Here is a 25,857-nt window from a genome sequence, read left to right as displayed (position 1 = left end):
TGGAAATGGTTGTCTCAGTGACTGAGACAAATCAGGCTCTATGGATAGTGTCCAGGAAAAATACCATTGGTCTCAAAAGTGCACAAAGATTCAAGATTTTATGTTGAATACTGGCAGCACATTATTTGATCACATTAGTTTGGATGAGTTGTGTCCAGCATGTTTGGTATGGTGTGCTCAGACCGCTACAGTTATGCTTAGAGCTGAGCATCAAACATGGAGCTGTGAGTTTGCTGATATGGGAGTATAAAGGGTGTCGGAAAATTTACATTTATATGTGGCACTATGAAATCTCTTTAAGCCCAAATACTGAATAAAAAGACTTACCGTGTCAAAGAGCTTGTCAACATAACTATTATCCCAAACACAAGGGGAGAAAGAAGTGAGAAACTATAACCTTGGTATACCCCCTAATTCTCCTGGCATTTCTGTTCAATTCAAAGGAAATTGGCTTTATTCCACTTGGGATTTGGCTAAAACCAAATAAAATTGTATTAAAAGAGCAGAATACTCAGTTGGTAAAAATTTGAAAGGTAAGGTTTAGTTAGCATTCAGAAAAGAAAAGTTACCTGTGACTGTCTGTGTCTGTGTGCGTATGTCAGGCTGGGAGCCCTTTATCGAGCCCTGGCCCTGCTTCCTGTCATGGCAGCAGCAGGCCGCTGGCCGCCTTCACCCACCACGTCTCAAGATGGGGATTCGAGCCAAGCAGAGACTAGACATCAATATCACCTCAGTGCTGTTGGGTGAGTTGAGACTCTAACATGCTTCTTAGCACATAAATAATTTTTAAAATAGAGTACTACTTGATGATCGCTGACCAGAAAATTGTTCAAGGATTGACGCACTTGTGCAGTCAGAGAGACAAAGCTCTAGAATGATGTGCATAGTTGTGGTGAGATAATTTGCTGGCTTTATCTGGCAGTTTGCACTGTATCTCATCCACAGAAAACATTTTGGTCTCTGTATGTTTTGCTTTCTCTTCGTTTGCACCATAGCATCTAATCTCACTGTGCACTCTTTCAGAGTAAAAACGGCTTTGACCTGCATTACCGCCTCCTGCAGGAGCATGAACTTATCTCTTGTAGTATAATTTTATGACTATCAAGAAATTCTAAAATCCAAAGTTTTCTGTTTGTGTTCAATCAGATCACTCTGTACCACTTGGTACTGGTTTACATGAACAATGTTAAACTTACACATGAAAAAGAAATTATGAACATGTCTTTATGTGGTCCTCTCAGATCAATACAACACCACCAAGAGCTCCTGGATAGCTGACTACTGTAGCGTGGAGGAACAAAGCACCCAGTCCTCCCCCATGCCCTGGATTGGATCCTCAGTTGACCCACCCAGCTTCAGACAGAGTGAGTGTCAGCTATTTTCAGTAATACAAATAAAAAATCCAACAAAATATTAAAGTTTATGAGGTCTCTTGTAGTATCTTTGTGCAGGTATACTGTATATCCTATTTATTTGTTGCTGTTGAAAATACCAATTTTTGGAAGAACTAACATATGTATATGGTGACACAATCGTCAATATTACTTAGATTAAAGAGAGTATAATGTGAGCTTCATTATGTATATACCAACTACCAAAGATCACAAAGACATTGTGGCCAGCATAAATAAGAAGTTCAGTATTCCCCTTTACTCTTTATCAAATGTGCAGACCTAAACCAACAATCATGTCTCTTTCAAACAAGTGTTGCATGTGTCTAGGCCTGATATTCAGTGGCAAGAAAAGTAACTACACACACCATTATCTGCATTTTAAATACATTTCTAATATATGTGGTCGTCATCATTTATTTTACAATTATGATCAAACACAATCTGTTTGACATTACAACACACTAATCATTGTATTGTTGTACTTTTAAGAAGATCAGATCATATTTAATGAACACAATGCAGACAACCAGGGGCATCATTTATAAAACAGTGTGTAGAATTCATCCTAAAAGCATCCTCACCTGAATGTTCCCTTTATTAATCAAAGTCCACTTGAAAAAAAATGTGAGTCAGTGGATCTGATTCATGAGTCAGTCATTGTCATGGGAATGCAGCATTGCACACAAATGTTACTGCAGTATTTATGTTTACAGCTATCGGATTGATCATTTCTCAGATCATTGGTATCCTAACCTCCATCCTTATTTCGAAAATTTAAGTTTATTATATTTTCCAGTGATCTCCAGTATACTCTGTGCACTCACTGCAGCAATTTTATACAACAGAAGTTGTTCTTGGTGAAGTCACAGTGTTAGAAGACATTATAGACAACTAAACGCTTTTTTCATCACTTCATTTACAATTTAAGGTTTTTATGGAACAGTTATGTTGCATGAGCAACCAATTGTATTCTTTCTGGACAGCAACTAGTTTGTTAAATCTACAATTTGCTTCAATTCACCACATCACTTTTGCATCACCACTTTCCCATCTCCAAAATGTTTGTATTGACGGATCAGAGTTAGCGTTCAAGTGCGCACATTCTCCTGTCAAGTTTGTTTTTATGTATCCCAACTATTGTGTGAGAAGTGTCATACTCACAAAATGGCGTCTCAAAGATGCATATGCAATGGTTAAAAATAAGGCGCCATATCATTCCACAAAGCTCACATTTTTCGTTACCTCTTTCTGATTCCTCTGAGCTCCACTCTTCAAAACAGCAGTAACAAGTATCACCATGTCAGAACAGTTTTTCCATTATTTCCATTATTCAGGAAGTAAAACACTGGAGTGCCTAATTTACTTTAAGAGACTTTAGGGACGACAAGTAAGAATTCTGGGATTGCAGTGCTATGTACCAGTGATATGGTACTATGAGCTCTTTAAGGTATGATGGTGCAATATTATTAAGGGCCTTGTAGATGAGAAGGATAATTTTAAATTCTATTCTAAATGGAACAGGAAGCCAGTGTAGTGAAGCTTATACAGGAGAAATGTGATCTTTTTTCGCTATTGACAAGATGTTCAATCTCAGTGGAACTAGGGTTTTTAAAGAATTCCTATATATTGAGGGATGATACTGAGTAAAATGTATCTGGAATTATTTCCTTAAATTTAGCTACATAACTATTGGGTAGACATCTGGAAAATTGGATGTTTGGATGAACTTGACTGGCCTGCCCCGAGTCCTGACCTCAACCCGATAGAACACCTTTGGGATGAATTAGAGCGGAGACTGAGAGCCAGGCCTTCTCATCCAACATCAGTGTGTGACCTCACAAATACACTTCTGGAAGAATGGTCAAAAATTCCCATAAACACACTCCTAAACCTTGTGGAAATCCTTCCCAGAGGAGTTGAAGCTGTTATAACTGCAAAGGGTGGACCGACGTCATATTAAACCCTATGGATTAAGAATGGGATGTCACTTAAGTTCATATGCGAGTCAAGGCCGGTGACCCAATACTTTTGGCAATATAGTGTGTGTGTGTGTATATATATATATATATATATATATATATATATATTATGGCATGCCGTTCAGGAAATTAAACCTTTGAATATATTGAATGAAACTTTGAATATATGGAATTAACCTTGAATATATGGAATGAAACTTTGAATATATGGAATGAAACTTTGAATATATTGAATGAAACTTTGAATATATTGAATGAAGTCTGAATATATGGAATGAACCTTGAATATATGGAATGAACCTTGAATATATGGAATGAAACCTTGAATAATTGAATGAAACTTTGAATATATTGAATGAAACTTTGAAAATATTGAATGAAGTCTGAATATATTGAATGAAGTCTGAATATATGGAATGAAACCTTGAATAAATTGACTGAGCGGGCCTGAGTACTTGCGAACTCTGGACTTGACGGAGATCTTAGCCGCCTGGTCACGCCCACACTGTATGAGGTGGCGTCACAAAGTCCTGAAGCTCTACCTGAGCCAGAATTGACTGTGTGTTGCATGCATTATGCACACTGTGGGGATGGTAGGGGGCGCCGCTGAGCCATTTAGCTCTGCCCACAGTTTGTGCAAATTTCAGTGGTCATTTTGATATTCGCTTCAGTTATTTCACACGCACACACACACTATGAAAGTTGTACTTCGTGAAACAGGCAAAGTGTCAGGAGATATAAAAAACGACTGAGCATTTTTTTCTTTTCCAAATGATTTCACCACCTCACGTTTGCATTTCACGTTTCCAAAAATCTCAAATTGTGTTAATGAAAATGACAGTGAGTTCAGTCAACTTCAGTGGACACCTCAGTCACCAGATGTGAATGGAGTACCTTTGGGATACAGTAGACCAGGAGAATGGCAGCTTGAATGTAATGTAAGTATGATATATTGTAAGCGCAACTTTTCTCTCTGACCTGGTTTTCATTTCTGTCTCCAGCAGATGTCAAAATGTCCAAACGGAGGCAGCCATTTGTGCCATATGCGTTGCGCAATCACACAGGCTGTACCATGTGGTTTGCCACTTTGACCACAAGCCCAACAAGGCAGGTGTAACTATAATTATGTTTAGTGACTGTGGAGAGAAAAAAACTCCCTCATTAACAGGAAGACACCTCTAGAACTAGACTAAATGTGGGCGGCCATCTGCCTCAACTGGTATCGGTGAGTGTAAATGGGGGAGAGAGGAGGGGTGAGAGAAGAGACCCAGAACAGTTGTTTAACAATCATATTTAAGCTGATGGGGCAGCTGTGGCTAAGCGGTAGAGTATCCACCCTCCAAGCGGGGGTAAGAGGAATGGCCCCTCATTGAATTGAATGCACTAATTGGAAGTTGCTTTGGATAAAAGCATCAGGTAGATGACATGTAATGTAATGTAAAAGGTCTCTCAGATTAGTTTTTACAATGAAAATAATAGGCAGCATTATCAGAAAGCTATTGTATTATGCTAATTTCTATTGTTACACAAATGACACCCAGCTATACCTTTCTTTGAAGACTGATGAAAGACCTTTCTGGGATCAAACATTTTCAGTTCTCCAGCTTGGAAATATTTTGTTTTTACAAGTAACAACTACTGTATTTATAAAGGCAAGGAGAGAAAGTTGGAGTAACGTTCAATTTCTGACAAGTGAAAGTGTTCTCTCCTTCTCAGTTTGTTTTCAAGGAATGTTTATGTTCCCCACAGGGTGGCACTGTCACACAGCGGTAGTGCAGATTCCATCTCAGATGTCCATGGTCCAGGAACTGATGACACTCAAAATATCAACCAGTGGAGGGAGGTGCTGCCTGGGGAAGAGATTCCCTTTGAATTTGAAGCTCGAGAGAAACTCCGCCACAGGTACGTCTCACTTTTGCAGCACTGAATGATATAAATTATCAAACCGGTTCATCATTCATACTGATCAAACTCAGCCTCATTCCTGTCTTGCCCAGTTACCTGAAATTGGAATGGTTGTTGTGAATAGATGATTCTGGTAATTCTTTTTACTTAATATTAAATAAACCTCTTCTGTGTCAGTTGAAATCCCCAATATTCTGTATTTGTTTTGTTAAACTTGTTCGACTGTTGATGTTGAAACTGGTTTAGTGATGACTGAACTGGGAAACACAAGCAGAGGAAAGAACTTTACAAAGCAACAAAAAATTACCATTTTATTTTATGGAGTTTAATATTAATAATCTATGTAATAAATCAAAGATGGGGTTCTCAGTAAATTTTCAATTGATTTTTGCTTCCAGCTCTGCAGTGTTTGGCCTGTGGAACATGAATATAAATATTGTATCTATAATGTTTGTTTTCTAACATCTGCAGACACACTCATGAGCTAAAGCTGCACCAGCTGCTGGTGAGGGTGTGTGGATGGGAGCAAGTCAAGCCAGTGTCTGTGGACAAAGTGGGTGTTTTTTTTCGTTATGCTGCTCCAGATAGAAACAATTCTTCCAGCACGGTGAGCATAAGCCATAAACTCAAAAACAAAATTCCTGTTGATCGTTCTATATGAAAGGTTCCCAACAAATTGCAGTTTTATGTTAAACATATTGTATCCTCCTCCACTCTTCTACAGGTTGGCAGTCCTATTAGCAGGACCAACATCATCCACCCACATGTTTATGTAAGTATGACCAGTCTTATCTTTAGTCAGTGAGGAGTCATTGAGGGTATTTAGAAAAGTTTTAAGTCGCAGTAGCAGTTGTCATGCTAATTAATCACTCTTAAACCAGTTTAGATGATTTAAAAATGGAAAGACAACTTTCTTATTCTCACCTCAAAATTCAAGAATGTATGCAAATAAAATAAAATAAACGGCAAAATCATAAAGCATATAAATTCAAATAAATCCTGGTTTTCCAATAGTGACCAGAACAAATAAGGGACTTATAAAAACACCATATGGAGATGGAATTAATGTACATTGCAACTGCAGAGTCATTAGAGTGACAGTTTGTATAGTGTTTTCCTTGTTAGAGCCTTTGCAGATGTTTCAAATTCAGTAGAGACAGTTTAAGAGTATTGTGATTATAGATTAATGTGCAGATTTTTATTCAATGTTCCCAGGTTTAGTATATAAAACATCAGGTTATAGGATAAATGCTAATCATAATTCATCAGAATGCAAATGCACCAAGAACAGCTGGGTAGATCAGCAAATAATCAGATTGTGTTTATAAAAAACAAACACTTGATTATCAAAAATATTTTTCCGGATCATTGATAATCAATTAATCAAATAATAAGCTATAGAAAATATGAAACATCTTCACAAGGAGATTATAAAATTGGTTTCAGACATGCAATGAACTCCCTCCAGTCTATCGCCAGAGGGGCTGTACATGTGAATACAAATATCCAAGTGAGGGCCGCTGGACTCTCTGCTAGTGAATTGTGAATATTCACTCACTTAATAATTTTTGAATATATAAATGTATATTTTTGGAAAACACAAGTGAGGCTAGTCTAGATTTTGTTCTGACAAGTTGTTGTTGTTGCACTGCTGGACACAGTGCTGTGGAAATTGACATTGTACTGAATGTATTAAGACAACAGGTAAACATGGAAGAAGTGTTGGGTTTAGATTAACATGGCAAAGAGCAGATAACAGATGAAAGCATACAAAGTGACTTGTTGCTATGCATGTGAATCTCTTATGCCCTTCAGTTCTCGGCCCTGCCTCCAGTCAGAGTAGTCTTTTCCATCACAATGGAGGGCAGTGCCAGGAAAGTCATCACTGTACGCTCTGCTCTCATGGTAAAGAACCAACTGGATGTTCCTATGGAGGTCAGACTTGACAGTCCCTCTGCTCCTGACAGTAAGACACTCCATTTTATTGTGTCTATTTCATATTGGTAGCATTCACTGATCGCAGCATGTACTATGTTTTTGTCCATTGAAAATGTACCCGTTGGTGCATGGTATTGTTATTAAAAAGTAGCCTAATGGTTTCAACATTCTGTGCTGTTACCCCAATGTCAAAATCGCAGCACCACATCATCATAGTCATCACAGCAAATGCAGATTCAAATAAATTGAGGTGTTGGGTTCAGGGCCTTGATAACTGCAAATCCAACTTCATATTATATTCACAATTTGTTTTATTTTGTTTTATATAACTTACACGTTTTTTTTCTTACTCCTATTTGACTATAATCACATCAAATGTAAAATGTGTTATATTTCATGTATTTATTTATATTTTATATTTTAAATCTAAATAAATATATATATATATTTTTTAAATCTATCCCTTTATTTACTTTATTTAGATTTATTATAGTTCATCATATTTCATGTGTCATTTTAATGAAGTCAGTGGTGATCTGTGTTGTTAGAACCAGTGGTGTTGCCTCCAATCCTGCCTAGTCAGGCCTTAGCAGTCCCCCTCCACCTAACATCCTGGCGGCTGCAGGCTCGGCCCAAAGGCCTGGGCCTATTCTTCTGTAAGGTTCCCATCCACTGGACCAGCGTGGAGCGGCATGGGGAGATCAGCAGCAGTAAGAGGGAGTGTCAGTCAACAGACTTAAATGATAACGTCAAGCATAATTTCAGGTAAAAATAGTGCTGAAGAAGGTTCGTTGTTGTCTTCTTCCTCACAAGTGGTACCATTCGTCTAATTTTGCTGTATCTTACAGGTTTTGTGTGGTTATCAAAAAGGAGAACTACCCAGACCAGCAGCCTGCCAAAGCAGTTTCTGGCTGTGCTAAGCAGATCTATCGACAGCCAGGCCACACTATCTACCTGTTGCCCACCATGGTGCTGGCCAACCTTTTGCCATGTGACCTCAACTTCTACATCAAAGGAATGTCAATCAAAGGCTCATTGAAACCAGGAAAAGAAGCTGTACTTCATGCAGCTGACACCTCGCAGAATATGGAGCTTGGTCAGGACTAAGGATAAATCAATTGAGTTTATTTACCAAACATTTTCTATGTTCTTTATCCTGGTAATAATGGTGTGTCCTTCAGGAGTCCTGTTGGAGAACTTCCCCATGTGCAAAGAGCTGCTGATTCCTCCTGGGACACAGAACTATGTGGTACGAATGCGGCTGTATGACACAAACAAACGCCTGCTTTGCCTCACTATCCGCATCATCCTGCGGGCACAGGGGGCACTGAAGATCCTGATCTCTGCTCCCTACTGGCTTATCAATAAGACAGGTAATGTTGTCTTTGTCATTTAAGATACCATGAGAAAACTGTAATTCCTGTCATTGCTTTCAGTTTTATGTTCTCAGTTATTATTCCCTAGAGCAATTTTCAAAGCAATTTTCCTCCCTCAGGTCTGCCATTAATTTTCCGTCAGGACAATGGCAGAGCTGATGCAGCAGGTCAGTTTGAGGAGCATGAGTTGGCCAGAAGCCTCAGCCCATTACTATTCTGCTACACTGACAAGGAGCAACCTGCTATGTAAGTGTGTACCAGAGACCAAGAGCCTCATTTATAATCATTGCGTACGCTACTTCTCACGCAAACGTTGGGATCTATAAAAACAAACTTAATGTGAGAATGTGTGCACTTGTACGCTAACTCTGACCGATGCGTACAAACTACAAACTTTTAAACAGCAGAGTTGTGTGTGTGTGTGTGTGTGTGTGTGTGTGTGTGTGTGTGTGTGTGTGTGTGTGTGTGTGTGTGTGTGAGTGATGACTTTGCGAATGAAAGGATGAGGAAGGAAACAAGTGTTCAGATTTTTTGTCCAATGATGATGACTAATCAGCTGATATAGATTCTATTGAACTGTGATCTTGTATGGGCAGCTGTGGCTGAGGGGTAGAGTGGTCGTCCTCAAATCAGAAGGTCAGCAGTTTGATCCCCTGTCTTCCCCATCTGCATGCTGAAGTATTCTTGGGAAAAATGCTGAACCCCAAATTGACCCTCATAGAACAAAAAGTGGTCATCAAGACTAGAAATATAAATACAAACCATTTACCATTGGGATCTGAGTCCGGTATTACACACACTGACCAACGGAACCGAACCATCCATGTACAAACACAAGTTATCACCTCTCTGAGTTTATTAGCCTTCAGGTATGTGTGTGGTATATGATTAACACTGTATAGTATTTACCTTTCAATGTAAAGCTTGTTTTAATCATTTTAAATATATAATTCTGTTACATTTTATAGATATGAGATGTGACAACTGTCTCTGAATTGAATAATCCTGCAGTTATGGATGATTAAAATACCTTCAGGAGATAAAACAAGTTCCCTCCCATTCTGGCATTGTAAAGCAATAATTGTTTTGCCTCCACCTTTGAAATAAATGTTTTTTTAATTTCAGGCACTGTTCTTTCATATTCACTCTTACTCACTGTATTAGAAGCAGCAGCAGTGTATTTTATTTATACATCACATCACATCAACATCACTGCTGTGGCCACCAAACAATTTGTCTTTCTTCACCTCCACATCACTAAAAAACACCTCGATGTCAGCAAGTTTAATCTTCTCATCACTTAAAGCCATTATTCAGTGTAGAAACACATTGGTCAGCAGGATAATTTAATATTCATGAGGAGCTTTGCATTGACCATTTATAGCTGAATGTGAACAGGTGGAATATGAGGCAGAATCTGGTACACACGTTTCCAGATGGGGAGTTATTTATAAAAGGAAAATTTTCTTCAGGTGTACGTACGCAGGGTTTTATTAATCTGAATCTTTTTTTTGCTTATGCCATTTTTGGCTTTTGTGCACAAATACACTTTTAGTATGAATCCTACCCACTGTTTTATAAATGAGGCCCCAGACTCCATTTTATCATCTGGACTTCACAAAATGTCTGTTATTAGACAGCAGCAGACATCCCCCCTAGTGTTTGTATTAATCTATTCTTGCATTGCATTTTTTCCCCATCTGTTGTTATGCTAGGTGTACTATGAGGATTGGGAAAGGAATCCATCCTGAGGGAGTTCCTGGCTGGTGCCAGGGGTTTTCCCTAGACGGAGGGAGTGGAGTCAGGGCAGTGAAGGTTATACAACATGGGAACCGGCCTGGCTTCATCTACAACATAGGCAAGTTGGTACAATCACAACCAGTACAAATTGGCACCACTAACTGAACTTGTGCATCATGTATTTTTGTGAGGTGCAAAAATAAGATCAAGGTCCACCATCTGTATAAGCAGAATACAGAATAAGCTCTGATCTCACTCCTCAGACCACAGGATACTTTGACTTAGCTAGTGTTGCTTGTAAAAGGCCTATAAAAACTCTACAAAAGATGTATTGAGAGAGAAGTTTTGGATTAGCCTCATGTTTTTGCAAGTGTTTTCAGTAAGAATTCACAACTCATCGGGCCTGAATTAACTCATCAGGACTCATAAGGCATGTGATAAAGAAAATTTCCAGCCAATTACATTTTCAGAGCTGATCATTTATTTTACTCTCTGATAAATGGTCATTTAAGATATCATAGCGCTTCCAGTCTTAACATTTTCAGTCTATTCTTTGTCTCCTCCCTGTGTTTTTGTGCAGTGAAAAGTAAATAGCCAGTTAAGAACTTGATTGAACCACCTGTTCATTAAATATGTAGAAACTGTATTTTCATCTCTTTGGTCCACAGTCTCTATAGGAGATGTTTTATACCACCTCAGCACAGTGGTTAGACAGATGTTTTAAAGAGAGGCTGAAACAAAAGTTGTCTGTCTGTAGTCTGAGTGATGATGTTAGTTTGTCTTGAATCCGGCTCAACTCTGGTTTAACTTATCTACTGTATGAAACACCCACCCTCCAACAGTAATTCCTCTAGACAGTGTCACAGCAGTGGAGAGATGAACTGTTTTCAGACATGAGTTCAGGAGGATATCCGCAGAATTGGGTCCAGACTTTCTCCGGAGTTTGTCTTCCATACGTGAAAAATATCATACAAGCAGCAGGAGGTTCTCCACTCAAATGGATCAATCTCCAGAGCCTTTAGGTCAGGTGTGGTGCAGCAGGCAGAGGCAGGATATAACACATTATTTCAGCTGCAGGGATCCCATATTTTTGTTTGCATCACATCCGAACCAGAGTCCGCACATACCATCAAAAGCTTTTTTTAACATATTCATTGGTGTCTTCTACATGTATGGCAGGTTCCTTCTTTGCAATTGTATTCCGGTTTATCAGACAGTTTTCTTGATTTTGTCTGGACCATACACCGGTTGACAGCCATTACTTAATGAATCAGCTATATTATTATAGCACTTTACTTGTCAAGTTCACCTTTTCACACACACAATCATACAGTGCTTCGATCTACAGCAGCTTTCTATCTCATGTAATTCACGCTTTGAAGAAAACCTGGATGGAATCCTAATTTTGAGGGTAAATTTTATACTTAACCAGGAACCGGCAAGCAAGTTTGGCTGAAGGCTAATTTCTTTTTCACCAGTAGATACCAGAAATATGATACAGGATTTTAAAAAAGAGTCTTTTAAATTCAATTCAATTCCATTCAATTTTATTTGTATAGCACCAAATGATAATATACATTATCTCAAGGCACTTTACATAGGAGGTCAGGACCTTAAAATTGTATTGAATATAGAGAAGCCCAACAGTTCCCACAATGAGCAAGCAATTAAAGAAATTTACCAGACAGTTACAGAATGCTTAGTGAACTGATTCGCTGACATTATATTATTTTGTGCAGTCGGAAACGAACATAGCCACAGGTGTCTGCTGGTATTTAGGTTTTGCGCTGCAGATAGAACTTTCAATGATCGTGACACATGTGGCTTGTGTTTTTCTTCACATGTGTGATAGGTGCAGATGTAACAGTAAATAGCGGATAGTGCTGTGCATTGAGTAACTCCCTGACAACTTGTCTATGCCCACCTGATCCTTTGTGGACATTACACACATAGCAAACACCGACAAGGCAACAGCTCACTGCAACGAAGGAGTGTTGGTGACCTAATTACAAAAATCAATATCTCAAGTCTGCACAGCATCATCTGGATAAGCCCACAGTGCAAGAGTTGGTTTGGAAGCGATTGTTGTGGACAAATGAATTTCAAATTGACAATGATCACAATGATCAAAGCTGTTTTGAATATATATAACTTGACATTTTCAAACTCTTTACTTTTAAAACTAAAATATCTCTGTTGCTATGGTCTCATTGACAAAAATGATTGTCAGTCATTCATTGTGTCTGATCAACACAGGAATCAGTGTGCAGAAAGGAAAAGGACGTTACAGGGACACTCACATAGTGGCTTTTGCACCACGCTACCTGCTGGACAACCGCTCAACGCACAAACTGGCCTTCGCTCAGAGAGAGTTTGCTAGAGGAAAGGTGAGGAATCAACTTTCAAAAACAACTGTTCGCTGGTTGTTGCTCGAGCCTACTGGTTAATCACAACATTTCAGCTCATACATGTCCCAATTTTCAGTCTCCATCTTTATTTTGACTTCCGTTTTCATTCATCTATTATTGACCCAATCCCACCTGAAATTGGGCAGGAGGCTAGATACACCCTTGGACAGGTCACCAGCGTATAACAGGACTGACAAACAGAAACAAACTACCATTAAACATGATCCTCATTCACACTTACAGTCAACTTAAAGTCTTGAATCCACCGAACCCCAATCTGCATGTGTGGGAGGAGGCTGGTGTACCTGTAGAAAACCCAAGCAGACAAAGGGAAGATGCCAAGAAAGAAATTTACTTTTCATTGGACATTCACATAACGTGTTAGTCATAAACGTTCCTCATTTGATTCCATTGGGATTCCAGTTTTGCTCCTCATTGGTAAATTAATTCTTATATTCAGTGAAAAATTCACTTGAATACACAACTACATAGCTTTGGACCTGGATCCTAAATTGAATCTAGCCATTAATAATTTTATATGCACACCTTTGTCTAAAGAGTCAAATGTTTTTTGCTGTTGGTAAATATAGACTTATATATTTGTGGCAGCAGTGTAAAGTAAAAAGCCAGTTAAGAACTACATTTGATGAACCACCTGTTCATCAAATGTAGAGACTCTGTATTTTGATCTCTTTGGTCCACCCTCCAACAGTAATGCCTCTAGACCAGGGGTCACCAACACGGTGCCCGCGGGCACCAGGTAGCCCCCAAGGACCACATGAGTAGCCAGCAGGCCTGTTCTAAAAATAACACAACTCAGCAGTGAGCTGCGTCTAAAGTTTGATATGCGTTTCTAATTCAATTTAATTATTTATTTTATTGCCATATTGAAGTTGACTATTGACTATGATTTGTTAAAACGGTTGGTAGGTGGCTAGTGAAAATGGGACATTTTTCTTAGGAAATGTTGTAGAAGTGATCATCTGAAAATTTTAACAATTGCTGAGATTAATAGAAATAAAGTGTTGAATATTGATATAATATTGTTAAGTCATTGTTGATAATTATTGTGAGAAATCATTAACGTGATCAGTGTCTTCACATAGATGAGTATCATTTATCATTAATAATAATACATAACTAAAGGCAAACTAAGCAAATTTGTTATTTCAGAAGAGTGTATTAAACTGGTAGCCTTTCGTATGACTCAGTGCCCATGAAGTAGCTCTCAGTTTCAAAAAGGTTGGTGACCCCTGCTCTAGACAGTGTCACAGCAGTGGAAAGAGGAGAGATAAACCGTTTTCAGACATGAACTCAGGAGGATATCTGCAGAATTTCGTCCAGACTTTCTCTGGAGTTTGTCAGGCAGAGAAAGGATGTAACATTATTTCAGCTGCAGGGATCCCATATTTTTGTTTACAGCACATCCACATTAGTGTCCACACTTATCACCAAAAGCTTTTTTAACATCTTCATTGGTGTCTACATGTATGGCACGCCACACACCTTTGTTTAATGAGTCAAAATATTTGCTGTAGGTAAATATAGACATATATATTTGTGGCAGCAGTCATTAATGACGAATTTTGTCCAAGGGTACGATCAACCCAGAAGGTTACATCTCCACTCTGCCTGGCTCCAGCGTTGTCTTCCACTGGCCCCGCAATGACTACGACCAGCTGCTGTGTGTACGACTCATGGACACCCCCAACTGCACATGGTCTGGAGGCTTTGAGGTCAACAAACCAAAGTCTTTCCATGTCAACATGAGGTAAGCTACATACACAGTACAACAAATGGTATTTATTCATACATGGACTCTTGTATATAACTAACCTGTACGTTAATGATCCATATTTGTTTGAGCATCTTTGCACTCTGCACCACTGCATTATTGTACTCTGGTAACGATTCCACCATGACCGCGTAGTAATTAAATGTGTTTTGTCCACATTTGCATCTTGTTACCTGTACTACTGTCTTGTGCTTTTTAACTATGTTTGCAAATAGTAGTTATGTTTATTTTACTCGTTTTTTGTAGTCTGTTGTTAATTTTATGTAAAAGTACATTGAGCCACAAAATTGGGCCTTTCATTATGACACAAGCTGCTCTTAAATTTCTACCAGTTTCATCATTATAAAAATATTTCTACAATTTGGAGTCAGACTGCATTATCTATCGGAAAAAATTATTGTGATTGCGATATCAACATGCGTACTATACATATCGCAAAAGACTGCTGCAATATGAGCCATGCATTAATGCTCTGAATGTCAATATATTTGGCCAATCAGATGGAGCCCTGCTGCCCTGGATAATAAAATAAAGATATTCAGATCATTGACAAATTTTTCCGTCAAAGAATCATTCGTGGAAGAAGAGAATAGAGATAGAACAGAGAATTACGAGGCGGTCCTGTCAAATTTCCCTTCTCTTTCTCTCTCTCTGACTGCGCTGACGTCTCTGACTTGCTCTGGTTTAAATGTTGATTGTTTGAAATTACATCACACAAAAACTGTAAGTGGACTTAGTAGAGCTGTGCATGGCTCCCTGGATGTCTGTTCTGGACTTGGTGGAGCTGAATTCTTTTCAATAAATTCACGTTGTTGAAATGGAAATAATGCTTTTCATTGTATTTTTCATCGTCTGCATATAACACTTACTGTATGGGGTCTATGTTAACTGAGAAACCAAAACAGAAAGATCATAACACCGTATACTTAAGCATTTCATTTATCGCAAGACATATCTTCATTGCAATATTCAACAATGATATCGCATATCGCATGTTTTCCTAATATTGTGCAGCCCTAATTTGAAGTGCATAGTCACCAAGATACAGTGTGTGAGCAAAGTATTTAAGAGGTTTTAAGTGGTTTTTGGTTTGAACAGGGACACACTGGGGAAGTGTTTCTTCTTGCGGACAGAGATCACCCTGAAGGGAGCCACTTACCAGATCTCTTTCACTGACTCTGACCAGCTGCCTCCACCCTTCCGCATTGACAACATTTCTGAGGTAAGCCACTATGAAGAAAGCTTCAGTAACATGACTGTTATTAAGTGGTCGATTTCATGACTCTAGAAAAAAGGAGACCTGTGCCTGAATCACATACTGGACTTCCTGATCTTTCTCTTAAAACTGAATGTGATCAATCGTCAACACTTTCAGACAGCCTCTCATCAAAGGCATTTATTCAGATTTTCTTTTTGTTTCACTCTGTGAAAAAATAAATTTAAAGTTAAAAACTCCCTCTTCACATTCCTGGATATTTGAATTGGGCGTAATTATTTAAATGAAGATCAAGATGTTAAATAGAATATATATAATAGATTCTATTCTTTCTATTCCTTCAGGTTCCTATACAGTTCTGGCAGCATGGTGTGGCTGACATCCAGTTGCACACTGAGGTGAAGGCAGGCTTGGAGATGGACTATGCCTGTGATGAGCCCACATTGCCCCCCTACCTCACACTGACTGTGAAAGGAGCTGGATCATCAGATGTCACAGCTGACATGAACTACTTCAGAGAATACAACAAACTTTACTATGAGAACTTCATTTACATTGCAGCCACATACACGTTCACACAGTGAGGACCAATGTCACAAGTTCATTATTTTATATAATTTTATCAATTTCTTGTATAAACCAGTCAAAGTCATGACAGTAATCAGGGTCATTTTGTTCTTGCAGGAATGTTGAGAGAGGACAAGTTGGGAATAAGAGGCTGGTGAGCTGTGCTGAACTAGTTCTTGATATAGACACCAAGACTCAAAGGGTCATCCTGAAAAAGAAGGTACTGTTTTAAGTTTTAAAAGTGTGGTAACAGTTATCCAGAAGTCATACCATTGGCTGTTTAAGTTGGATTATTTATGATCCCAACCATCTTCATGTGGGGTTAAGATGAATTTGCACTCATTGTGAAACAAGGGCACAAGTTATTGGATAAGGCTCCCACTAGATATACTCACAAACTTTAAGAAAAACTGAGTCTCAAAAATAGTCGTAGTTGTTTCGATAAAAGTAATACAGAAGCAGCTGTGTAGGGCTATTGTTTTCAGTTTGGTTCGAGTTAATAGACTAAAAGAATAAAGAACACATAGACAATGCACACTAACACAAAGTTCAAATGAAGTAAGAAGAGCAAAAAGTGCAAAGCATGTACTCCCATTGGAGCTCTGTCTTTACACCCAGGGGTGAGATATCTCTCTAGAGGCAGTTACGATGAGTGAAGAGTTTTGAATTAGACGAACAATACATTTATCCTACTGCATATTCTTAGTTTTAAATCGTAGAGTTGCATATTGTCTTTTTATATTGTTGTCTCCGCCATGACCCAGGTTCCTAGATTGCAGATGGTGAAGGTACATACAGTATTTAAAACAAGTTGGCTCAAGTTGGTTCAGATCCATACCTTCTGTATCTCGACTCCCCCATGGTCAAGGAATGAAAATTCACTCATCATCTACTCACCCTGATGCCGATGGTGGGTGAAGTGTTTGAGTCCACAAAATCTTTTCGAGTTTCAGGGGTAAACAGGGTGGCAGCAAAATCCAATACAATTGAAGTAACACGTCCTCAAACAGAAAAAAAACTGAAAATGCCTCCATGCTGCTACTGTGGTTTCATCCAAGTGTCTGTAAGCGAAACAGTGATTTAAACCGTCTTTTTGGCCTAAATGTCCTGTAATATTTTGCTCCGGAGCCGCATTCACATTTTCATACACACAATGCACACATCGCAAATACTGCACACAAGCTCTCGCCCAAGGGTGCACTTGGGGTGCGTGGTAGCATTGTTACTTCCGGTAGCATCGCAACTCCCGGTTGCATAACTGCAGTGACTACTGAGTATAACAGATGTTGTCTCGTTCCCCTTGTGCATAGAGGTGCTAGCTTGTGTGGTGTGTGCGCACGAACGTGAACGCAACTCTAGGCAGGAGTAAACCAGCGGACATTTAAGCTAAAATCATGGTGTAAATGACTCCATTTTGAGTTAAATTTGAATCTCAGGGCTTACAGACACTTGGATGACACCACAGGAGCAGTACGGAGGCATTTTCTGTTTTTTACATTTGAGGAAGTCGTCCCAGGTTACTTCAATTGTATTGGATATGGCTGCAACCCTGTTTACTCCTGAAACTCCAAAAGTGATTTGTGGACTCACCCACCCCTCCATCGGCCTAGTGGTGAGTAGATAATGAGTGAATTTTCATTTTTCGGTTAACTATCCTTTTAAAATGTTTGTTGAGAGTTGAGGAGTTATAAAAGGTAATAGAGGTAGAGGTTTTGAATGAGAAAGTTGGGTGTGTAGAGTGATTTGCAAGTCCCAGGTCATGGTATCCTGGGTTCTTGCTCTTTGATGGCCTGTAGCTAATAACAGGTTAGGAAAGTATGCTACATCCTGGAACGTGAATACAAACTGAATATATAGGGCTCCACTATTTAACATTGTTAGACTTAAGCAATCTTTTGTGCGTCATTGAATTCTAAATTTAAAAATGTCTTTTCATCCCGGTTCAAATGTATGTTGAAAGTACTTGAATATGATTTTGGATAAAAATATGGTGGACTGACCTCCCAGATGCTGTCAGGGCACAGGTGTCCCTCTCAATCTTCAAGAACCTTCTGAAGACTCATTCATCTCTTTTAGCACCTCTTCTTATAATAACTCCAACTCCCTAATATGCCAAACTAGAACTCATTTTAGGTGCACATCTAAACATTGTGTAAATGTATCATATTAAGTTAAATGTATGTATCTTGCTTGCACTGGCGACTCCTGCCAAATTTTAAGGGGGGGGATTACCTGTTTTATGGGTATATACATAAATCACCACGTTTATCTATTGGACAGGGCTTATGCTACAGCTAATTGGACTATGATATTCAGAGGCAGGACTAACAATCTTGAGAATTAATATAATTTAATACATTTTAAGAATAAAAATGATAATTATTTAATAAAATCACTATCTTTTTTCCTCTTTTTCTTTGGGAGGACAGCACCATATAGCCCTCTATTGGCCAGCCTGCTTGCCTGCTTTAAATTCTTGTCTGAATTTAAAGATTTGTAAATTAAGCTACTGTGATACAAGTTTAAATTTTTGTCAATTGCTAGGATCAACAACAATTTTTTAAAAGTAATTTATTGTTAAAATCAAGCAAATATGCCCAATATTATCTGGTTTCAATTTCTCCAACTTTCATATATGATTTCTCTGCTTCATATGATTGTAAACTTAATATCTTACTGTTGGTTGGACAAAGTGAAGTAATTCCTAAAAACAATATTGTGGTGAAACGATAATGAAAGTAAAATAATGAAAATCCTTAATTAATTAATTAATTGCAGTTGATAAACACTGACAGGAGGTTAATAAATGAATATGTAGCATCATGTCTCTTGATTGTTGTGCAGGAGCCGGGGAAGCGCTCCCAGCTATGGAGGATGACTGGGACTGGCATGCTGTGTCATGAAGGCTCGTCTCCACCGCAGAGCAAGCCCGCGCAGCCACGCCCACTAGATTCCTCTTTAGTACTGGACATCGCCGGGCTTGCAGCAGTTAGTGACAACAGGTGTGTACCAACGGCAGCTGCAGAGAGTACATACACTTAATATGTAACTTTATAAAGAGTCATTCACAGTCAATTTGGATACTGGGAGATAAACTGAAAGGAAATCTGTCATCTATCTCTCTCTCACAGTTTTGAGCCTTTAATGCTGAGGAGGCCAGACTCACGCCGCAGCACAACCCAGACGTGGTACTTCAGCTCAGGCATGCTGACCTGTGGCCTTCCACGGCTTGTAGTACAGGTGGATACACCAAGCTAAAGTCACTTTAGAAAGCAGACTCCTTCACTTTTTTGTGCATTTTACATTTTTTGAAACCCCAACTTTATTGCAAATTCATTAAAAATCTAAATTCTCTCACTTACAGTATTCATAGCCTTAACCATGGCTCCAAATTGTGATAAAATGTATCCCATTTGCTTTAATTACCCTTTAGATCTTGAGATATGTGATTGCAGTCCACCTACAGTACACTGAATTGATGGACAAGTTAAGAAAGACATACTCAGTTTAAGGATCTTTATGTAAATCTTTCAGGGGAATGATATAAAGTCAGTTTTAATTTAATTACATTTTATTTGTATAGGGTCAAATCATAACATTCATTATCTCAAGGCACTTTACATATTAGGGTCAAGACCTTTAAATTATAGAAAAACCCAACAGTTCCCTTAATGAGCAAGCACTTTGGCGACTGCAGAGAGAAAAAAGCACAGGAACACAGTGCCATTGATAACTGGCTAAAGTGATTAACCAAAAGGCAATGTTTTCTCTGACAGAGCTTCAGAAGTCTGTAGAGATAGGTAACAGCGTGCCAATACTCGATCAAGCAGGCCTTTTTAACAACTTTCCTTACTGCCAACATTACTGCAACAACATGCTTGTGTAGATACATGTTGCACAGCATCAGGAGATTATTTGACCTCTGCCGCTCATCCAGAATGGAGCAGCTCGACTGGTCTTCAACCAATCTAAGTTCACTCACACTACTCCGCTCCTCTGCTCCCCTCAGTGGTTACCAGTGGCTGCCCACATCTGCTTCAAGACACTAGTACTTGCATACCGTGCTGTGAATGGATTGGGCCTTGAATAGATCCAGGACATGGTCAAATCTTACACCCCACCCCGTCCCCTCACTCTGCATCTGCCTATTTGCTTGCTGCTCCCTCACTGCGAACTAGTCACTCAACAAAATCACAACCTGTCTCCCAAATGGTGGAACGAGCCCCCAATTGACACCAGGACAGCAGAAACTCTACACATCTTCCGCCGCAGACTAAAGACACATCTCTTCTGACTACACCTTGGTTAAGAGATGTGTTTATTTTAAACAAATATTGCACCTACATGTAGCACTTGTTGGGTTTTTTTGGAAGCAAACTATACATACTTGATTCTTGTTGTTCTGGGTTTTTACCCTCATGGTTGAATGCACTTATTGTAAGTCGCTTTGGATAAAAGTGTCAGCTAAATGGAATGTAATTGTAACACAAGCAGTTGCTACCGTGGGTTGAGGCAGCACGGGGCACACGGGACACAGAGCAACATTTTAAATATTTATTTTAAAGCACACACACTTCACACCACTGTGCGTCTTAAAGCCCACACTTAATGTCCTTATCGCTCATGTGTCTGTCAGCAGCCCCCTCTTAGTCTAGCCACTACTGCATTTAAACGAGAAGATAATTAGGTAATTCAATGCAGCTATGTCAATCAACTCACCTATTACTGCTCCTGCTGAACCAGCTCCGCACATTCCCCCTCCCCCAGCTGAGTGCCTGAACCAAGCCCACCTCCACAGTAATGTGATGTAATGTAATAAGACTGAAATGAACATTTTAAAGAACTCTGAGTAGAAATGTCCATAACATCAACAACATATTCTTTTATCAGATTTGACTAGATATTCTATACATGTAGTTTTCATTTGCTGATAACCATTGAAAGTCAAATTGGGGCCAATAGGTTTTTTTTTTTATTTGAAATATTTAATTGTAATTTAAAAAAAACGAAATCTTGAAAACTGAAATATCAAGGACTTGTACCCCTCAGGTGAAGGGTGGTGTGGCAGGCTTGTATGATGGGGTAGAGGTGGTGCTGGGACCAGACTCTGGGCTGCTTGGGCCTGGCCCTGATCAACAGTTTATCAACCAGAAGATGAGACCTGGTTCTGGTGTGCTGTCAGTCCAAGTGCTGCCAGATGGACCCACTCGTGTCCTGCAGGTGAGATAAAAACCATTCAAATCAATCTGCAACCTGAGCCCACCAACTAACCTCAAATCAGTCATGAAGACATGAAACCTCCTTTCAGGGGAGTAGGATCGTCATCAATTAAATTGTATTCATCATTCTTTTCAACTTAAAAATGTATCTTTTCTAAGTGAGTGAACATGGACCTATTTTATTTCACCTAGCAATGAGCAACGCTAATTGGCCTTATGTGAAGGATTACAGTTTCGTAAAATACAATGCAGTAAGGGATTAATAATTGCTGTTTAGTTCATATTGCCCTTCTTCAGTACAATACACAATTTGATTACACTCTCTGTTTTTGGTTTTGCCCTGCTAAAAAAATTCTTGTGATCATACACTGTATATCAAATAGAGTTTCTTAAAGAATATGAAAGATGTTTGCTGCTCTGATTACATTTGGTAATAGGTCTGATAATAAAATATCTACTCTTCATTTGCAGTAATTATGAACCTGATCTTTTCTACTCAGACATTTGTTTGACTTTCCTGTTTGTAGATCAGTGACTTCAACCAGAGGAGAATGATCCGCAGCTCACCCAGCACCGAACAGGAGAGGAGCAAAGAGGATATGAAGAAGAAAGTGCTTGAACAGGAGCTTGAGGTACAAAAATAAGAGATTATGTTTTGCATTCATCATGGTTTGTAAATGTCATTCATCCCTCACTCATGACACATTTATGAATCCCAAATTGTTCCATATTTGTAATTTATATTAATCCGTATTTGTTCCTAATAAGGGGTCCAAGAAGCACTTTTCTAGAATCCTACTGTTCTCGTCATTATGATTCAATTCAATTCAATTTTATTTATATAGCGCCAATTCATAATTTACATTATCTCAAGGCACTTTACATTTAAAGGTCAAGACCTTAAAACAATATTAACATAGAGAAACCCAACAGTTCCCACAATGAGCAAGCACAGGCGACTGTGGAGAGGAAAAACTCCCTCATTAACAGGGAGAAACCTCTGGCAGAACCAGGCTCAATGTGGGCGGTCATCTGCCTCGACCGGTTGGGGTGAGGAAAGAAAAGTAAGGGGGGAGGAAAGGAGAGATGGGTGGAAAGTGGGGGAGAGAAGAGAGAGATGAGGTGGAGAGAGAGAGACCGGTAACAATTTGGCACCATCAAAATCAAGGCTAACCATAACAATAACAATGTATAGATCTACAACATGACTAGATATATTAATAAATTGCTGAGTTCTTGTAATAAATGAAGACAATGGTGATGGTGGTCGTTGTGGTCCTGTAGTCCCGGTGCCGGAGTTATCTGAAACGAGATAGAGAGAAGAGCCAGAGGGACTATGGGAGGACAAAGTGACACTTTGACATGATGACATGTTAAAACTAATAAATAAATAAATAAATAAATAAAGAGGTGTGGGGGGGGCAGAGAGACAGAGAGACAGAGGGAAGGGAAGAAGTGCTCAGTGCATGATGGGAGTTCCCCCAGCAGTCTAAACCTATAGCAGCACAACTAAGGGATGGTTCAGGACTCACCTGATCCAGCCCTAACTATAGGCTTTGTCAAAGAGGAAGGTTTTTAGTTTTACTTTAAATGCTGAGACAGTGTCTGCCTCCCGAACCCAGAGTGGGAGCTGGTTCCACAGGAGAGGAGCCTGATAGCTAAATGTTCTACCTCCTGCTCTACTCTTACAGACTCTTGGAATCACTAGAGAGCCTGTGTTTTGGGAACGAAGTGATCTACTTGGATAATAAGGTGTTATCAGCTCTTTGATATATGAGGGGGCGTGATTGTTGAGGGCTTTAAAAGTGAGGAGCAGGATCTTGAATTCTATTCTAAATTTTACCGGGAGCCAATGTAAGGAAGCTAAGACAGGAGTGATATGATCTCTCCTTCTAGTTCCTGTCAGCACTCGTGGAGCATGGAGCATCCTGCTAATAGAGAGTTACAGTAATCTAATCTAGAGGTTACAAACGCGTGGACTAGTTTTTCAGCATCCTGCTTAGACAGGATGTTTCTAATTTTGTTAATATTGCGCAGATGGAAGAAAGCCGTCCTAGACACTAGTTTAATATGGGGGTCAAATGACATGTCTTGGTCGAACAACACTCCAAGGTTCCTCACAGTGGAGCTGGAAGCCAGACTGACACCATCCAAAGTGACTATCTGGTCAGACAGTGTTTCTCTGAGGTGTTTAGGGCCAATTACAACAACCTCAGTTTTGTCTGAGTTTAAAAGTAGAAAATTTTGGGTCATCCACGCCTTGATATCTTTGAGACATTCCTGAAGTTGAACTAGGCGATTAGATTCATCATGCTTCATGGAAATATACAATTGGGTGTCGTCTGCATAGCAGTGGAATTGTATGTGGTGCTGTCTGATAATGTTGCCTAAGGGGAGCATACGTATATAGGGTGAAGAGTATTGGTCCAAGGACAGAACCTTGTGGAACTCCATGATTAACTTGCATGTGCATGGAGGAGTCATTGTTAACATTTACAAATTGGAATCTATCTGATAAATATGATTTAAACCAGTGTAGTGCTGTTCCTTTAATTCCTATATGTTGTTCTAATCTCTGTAGCAGAATCTTATGATCTATTGTGTCGAAGGCTGCACTAAGGTCCAACAAGACGAGGACAGAGACAAGTCCATCATCTGATGCCATAAGAAGGTCATTAGTGACTTTCAATAGTGCTGTTTCTGTGCTGTGATAGGTTCTAAATCCTGACTGAAATTTTTCCAATAAACTGTTACTATCTAAGTAACCACACAGCTGGTTAGCAACGGCTTTTTCTAGGATTTTGGAAATGAAGGGCAGGTTGGATATGGGTCTATAGTTAGCTAAAACCCTCGGATCAAGCGTAGGCTTTTTAAGCAGAGGTTTAATAACGGCTACCTTAAAAGCCTGTGGTACGTAGCCGGTTAGCAAAGACATATTAATCTGATTTAAAATGGAACTGTCAATTAGGGGGAGGACTTCTTTAAAAAGTCTAGTTGGAACAGAGTCCAGCTGACAAGTTTAGATGATGAAACTAACGAGGTCAGTTCAGGAAGATCAATAGAGTAAAATTTGTTTAGACATAAATCTGGTGCTATGGTTTCAGGACCAGACAATGAATCCGTGTTATTCACTGGGAGGAGTTGGTGGATTTTATCCCTGATGGTTGTAATTTTATTAGCGAAGAAGCTCATGAAGTGATCCCACCCTATTTTTCTTTGCTAACAGCGAAACTCACCAAATCTGGCAGATGGTTTGCAAATTTCACCCCCTACTCAGGCACTTAAATTCTATCACATACATATGCACTGTTAAAGAGTTGTAAGTTTTAATATACAAATTAATATAATGCAGTTTAGCACATGTGATGTAATTACCTCAAAATGTGGGAAGATGTGTGGAAAACATGTCTCTCCAATGTTCACCACAGTCCCGTCCTGCATTCCAACCAATGCATGTGGTTTTTAAATCCTGTCAAGAAATGCTATAATTTCTTTCATGTGTGTCTGTAACCAAGGGCATATGCTCATTGGTTTACTTAAATTTACTGTGTTCAGTTCCACAATAATTATTGTTTGTATTAATTTCCAGGTGTTGGTGAACATGGATGAAGGTGTGGGTGTGTCTCTGGTCAACAAGGTTCCTGAGGAGCTTGTGTTTACAACACTGTCTGGTATCGATGTCCACTTCACTCAAACTGCTGTCAGCGAGGTGTTGGAGATCAGCATTCAGAACTTCCAGGTCAGCTCACGACAGCTTTGAGAACAGTGACATATTTCAGTTCACATAAAACCAGTTTAAACCACATTAAAGTAGTTCAACTTGCTTCACATATAATACAAAAATGAATCAAAAAGACAGAGAAGAACATAGTGTCTTCATGACATAATTTGCAGAATGTGTCTGAATGGTAAATGATCTCTTAAGTGGTCTGTGTTTATATTGCGCTTGTCTTGATGACCACTCAAACTGCTTTACAGAAAAGGAATATAGAGCCCGAAAGAGATCCAATAATGGATCCATTCCGCAGGAAACATTAGTTGTTGGTCAGCAGATTTAGACAGAATCTATCAGCACTGCACAACTCATCAACCACATAATATATCATATATTTATATGTAAAAAACCTCCCCCTCCCACATTGGAGTGGTGTGTATATCTTCCTTAAGCGTGTATCTGAAATCTGGGAGTTTGAGGGTTTAGTATCGTAGCTGTTCCTAGGACTGCACTCTTCAGGAGGAAGACTTCAAATGTGACCCTGAATCTGCAGGAGTCACTCTCCCAGTTTGGGGGTAATAGCCTGATGCTCCTATTACCACAGG

General features: G+C 39.2%; 1 protein-coding gene across 7 annotated transcripts in view; it reads left to right on the top strand.

Moving 5' to 3' along the window:
- Window positions 1–25,857, top strand: part of vps13d (vacuolar protein sorting 13 homolog D) — an 86,864-nt gene that overhangs the window by 41,652 nt on the left and 19,355 nt on the right. For 6 of the 7 annotated variants that reach the window (XM_069526220.1, XM_069526221.1, XM_069526222.1 and 3 more), the window contains exons 38-59: window positions 603–743; window positions 1,242–1,364; window positions 4,375–4,480; window positions 5,123–5,275; window positions 5,750–5,885; window positions 6,003–6,050; window positions 7,094–7,244; window positions 7,765–7,981; window positions 8,065–8,312; window positions 8,398–8,589; window positions 8,712–8,838; window positions 10,308–10,450; window positions 12,589–12,719; window positions 14,336–14,511; window positions 15,634–15,757; window positions 16,096–16,331; window positions 16,436–16,538; window positions 19,163–19,320; window positions 19,450–19,558; window positions 21,368–21,538; window positions 22,065–22,169; window positions 25,127–25,276. In XM_069526220.1, the coding sequence (XP_069382321.1) occupies window positions 603–743; window positions 1,242–1,364; window positions 4,375–4,480; window positions 5,123–5,275; window positions 5,750–5,885; window positions 6,003–6,050; window positions 7,094–7,244; window positions 7,765–7,981; window positions 8,065–8,312; window positions 8,398–8,589; window positions 8,712–8,838; window positions 10,308–10,450; window positions 12,589–12,719; window positions 14,336–14,511; window positions 15,634–15,757; window positions 16,096–16,331; window positions 16,436–16,538; window positions 19,163–19,320; window positions 19,450–19,558; window positions 21,368–21,538; window positions 22,065–22,169; window positions 25,127–25,276 (3,248 nt within the window). The remainder of the gene's footprint in view (window positions 1–602; window positions 744–1,241; window positions 1,365–4,374; window positions 4,481–5,122; window positions 5,276–5,749; window positions 5,886–6,002; window positions 6,051–7,093; window positions 7,245–7,764; window positions 7,982–8,064; window positions 8,313–8,397; window positions 8,590–8,711; window positions 8,839–10,307; window positions 10,451–12,588; window positions 12,720–14,335; window positions 14,512–15,633; window positions 15,758–16,095; window positions 16,332–16,435; window positions 16,539–19,162; window positions 19,321–19,449; window positions 19,559–21,367; window positions 21,539–22,064; window positions 22,170–25,126; window positions 25,277–25,857) is intronic. The other variant, XM_069526218.1, reaches the window with a different exon arrangement.

This window comes from Paralichthys olivaceus, chromosome 6, assembly GCF_024713975.1.
Source record: "Paralichthys olivaceus isolate ysfri-2021 chromosome 6, ASM2471397v2, whole genome shotgun sequence".
Lineage (NCBI taxonomy): Eukaryota > Metazoa > Chordata > Actinopteri > Pleuronectiformes > Paralichthyidae > Paralichthys > Paralichthys olivaceus.
The sequence above is the reverse complement of the archived record's forward strand: the minus strand, read 5'-3'. Positions and strand labels throughout refer to the sequence as shown.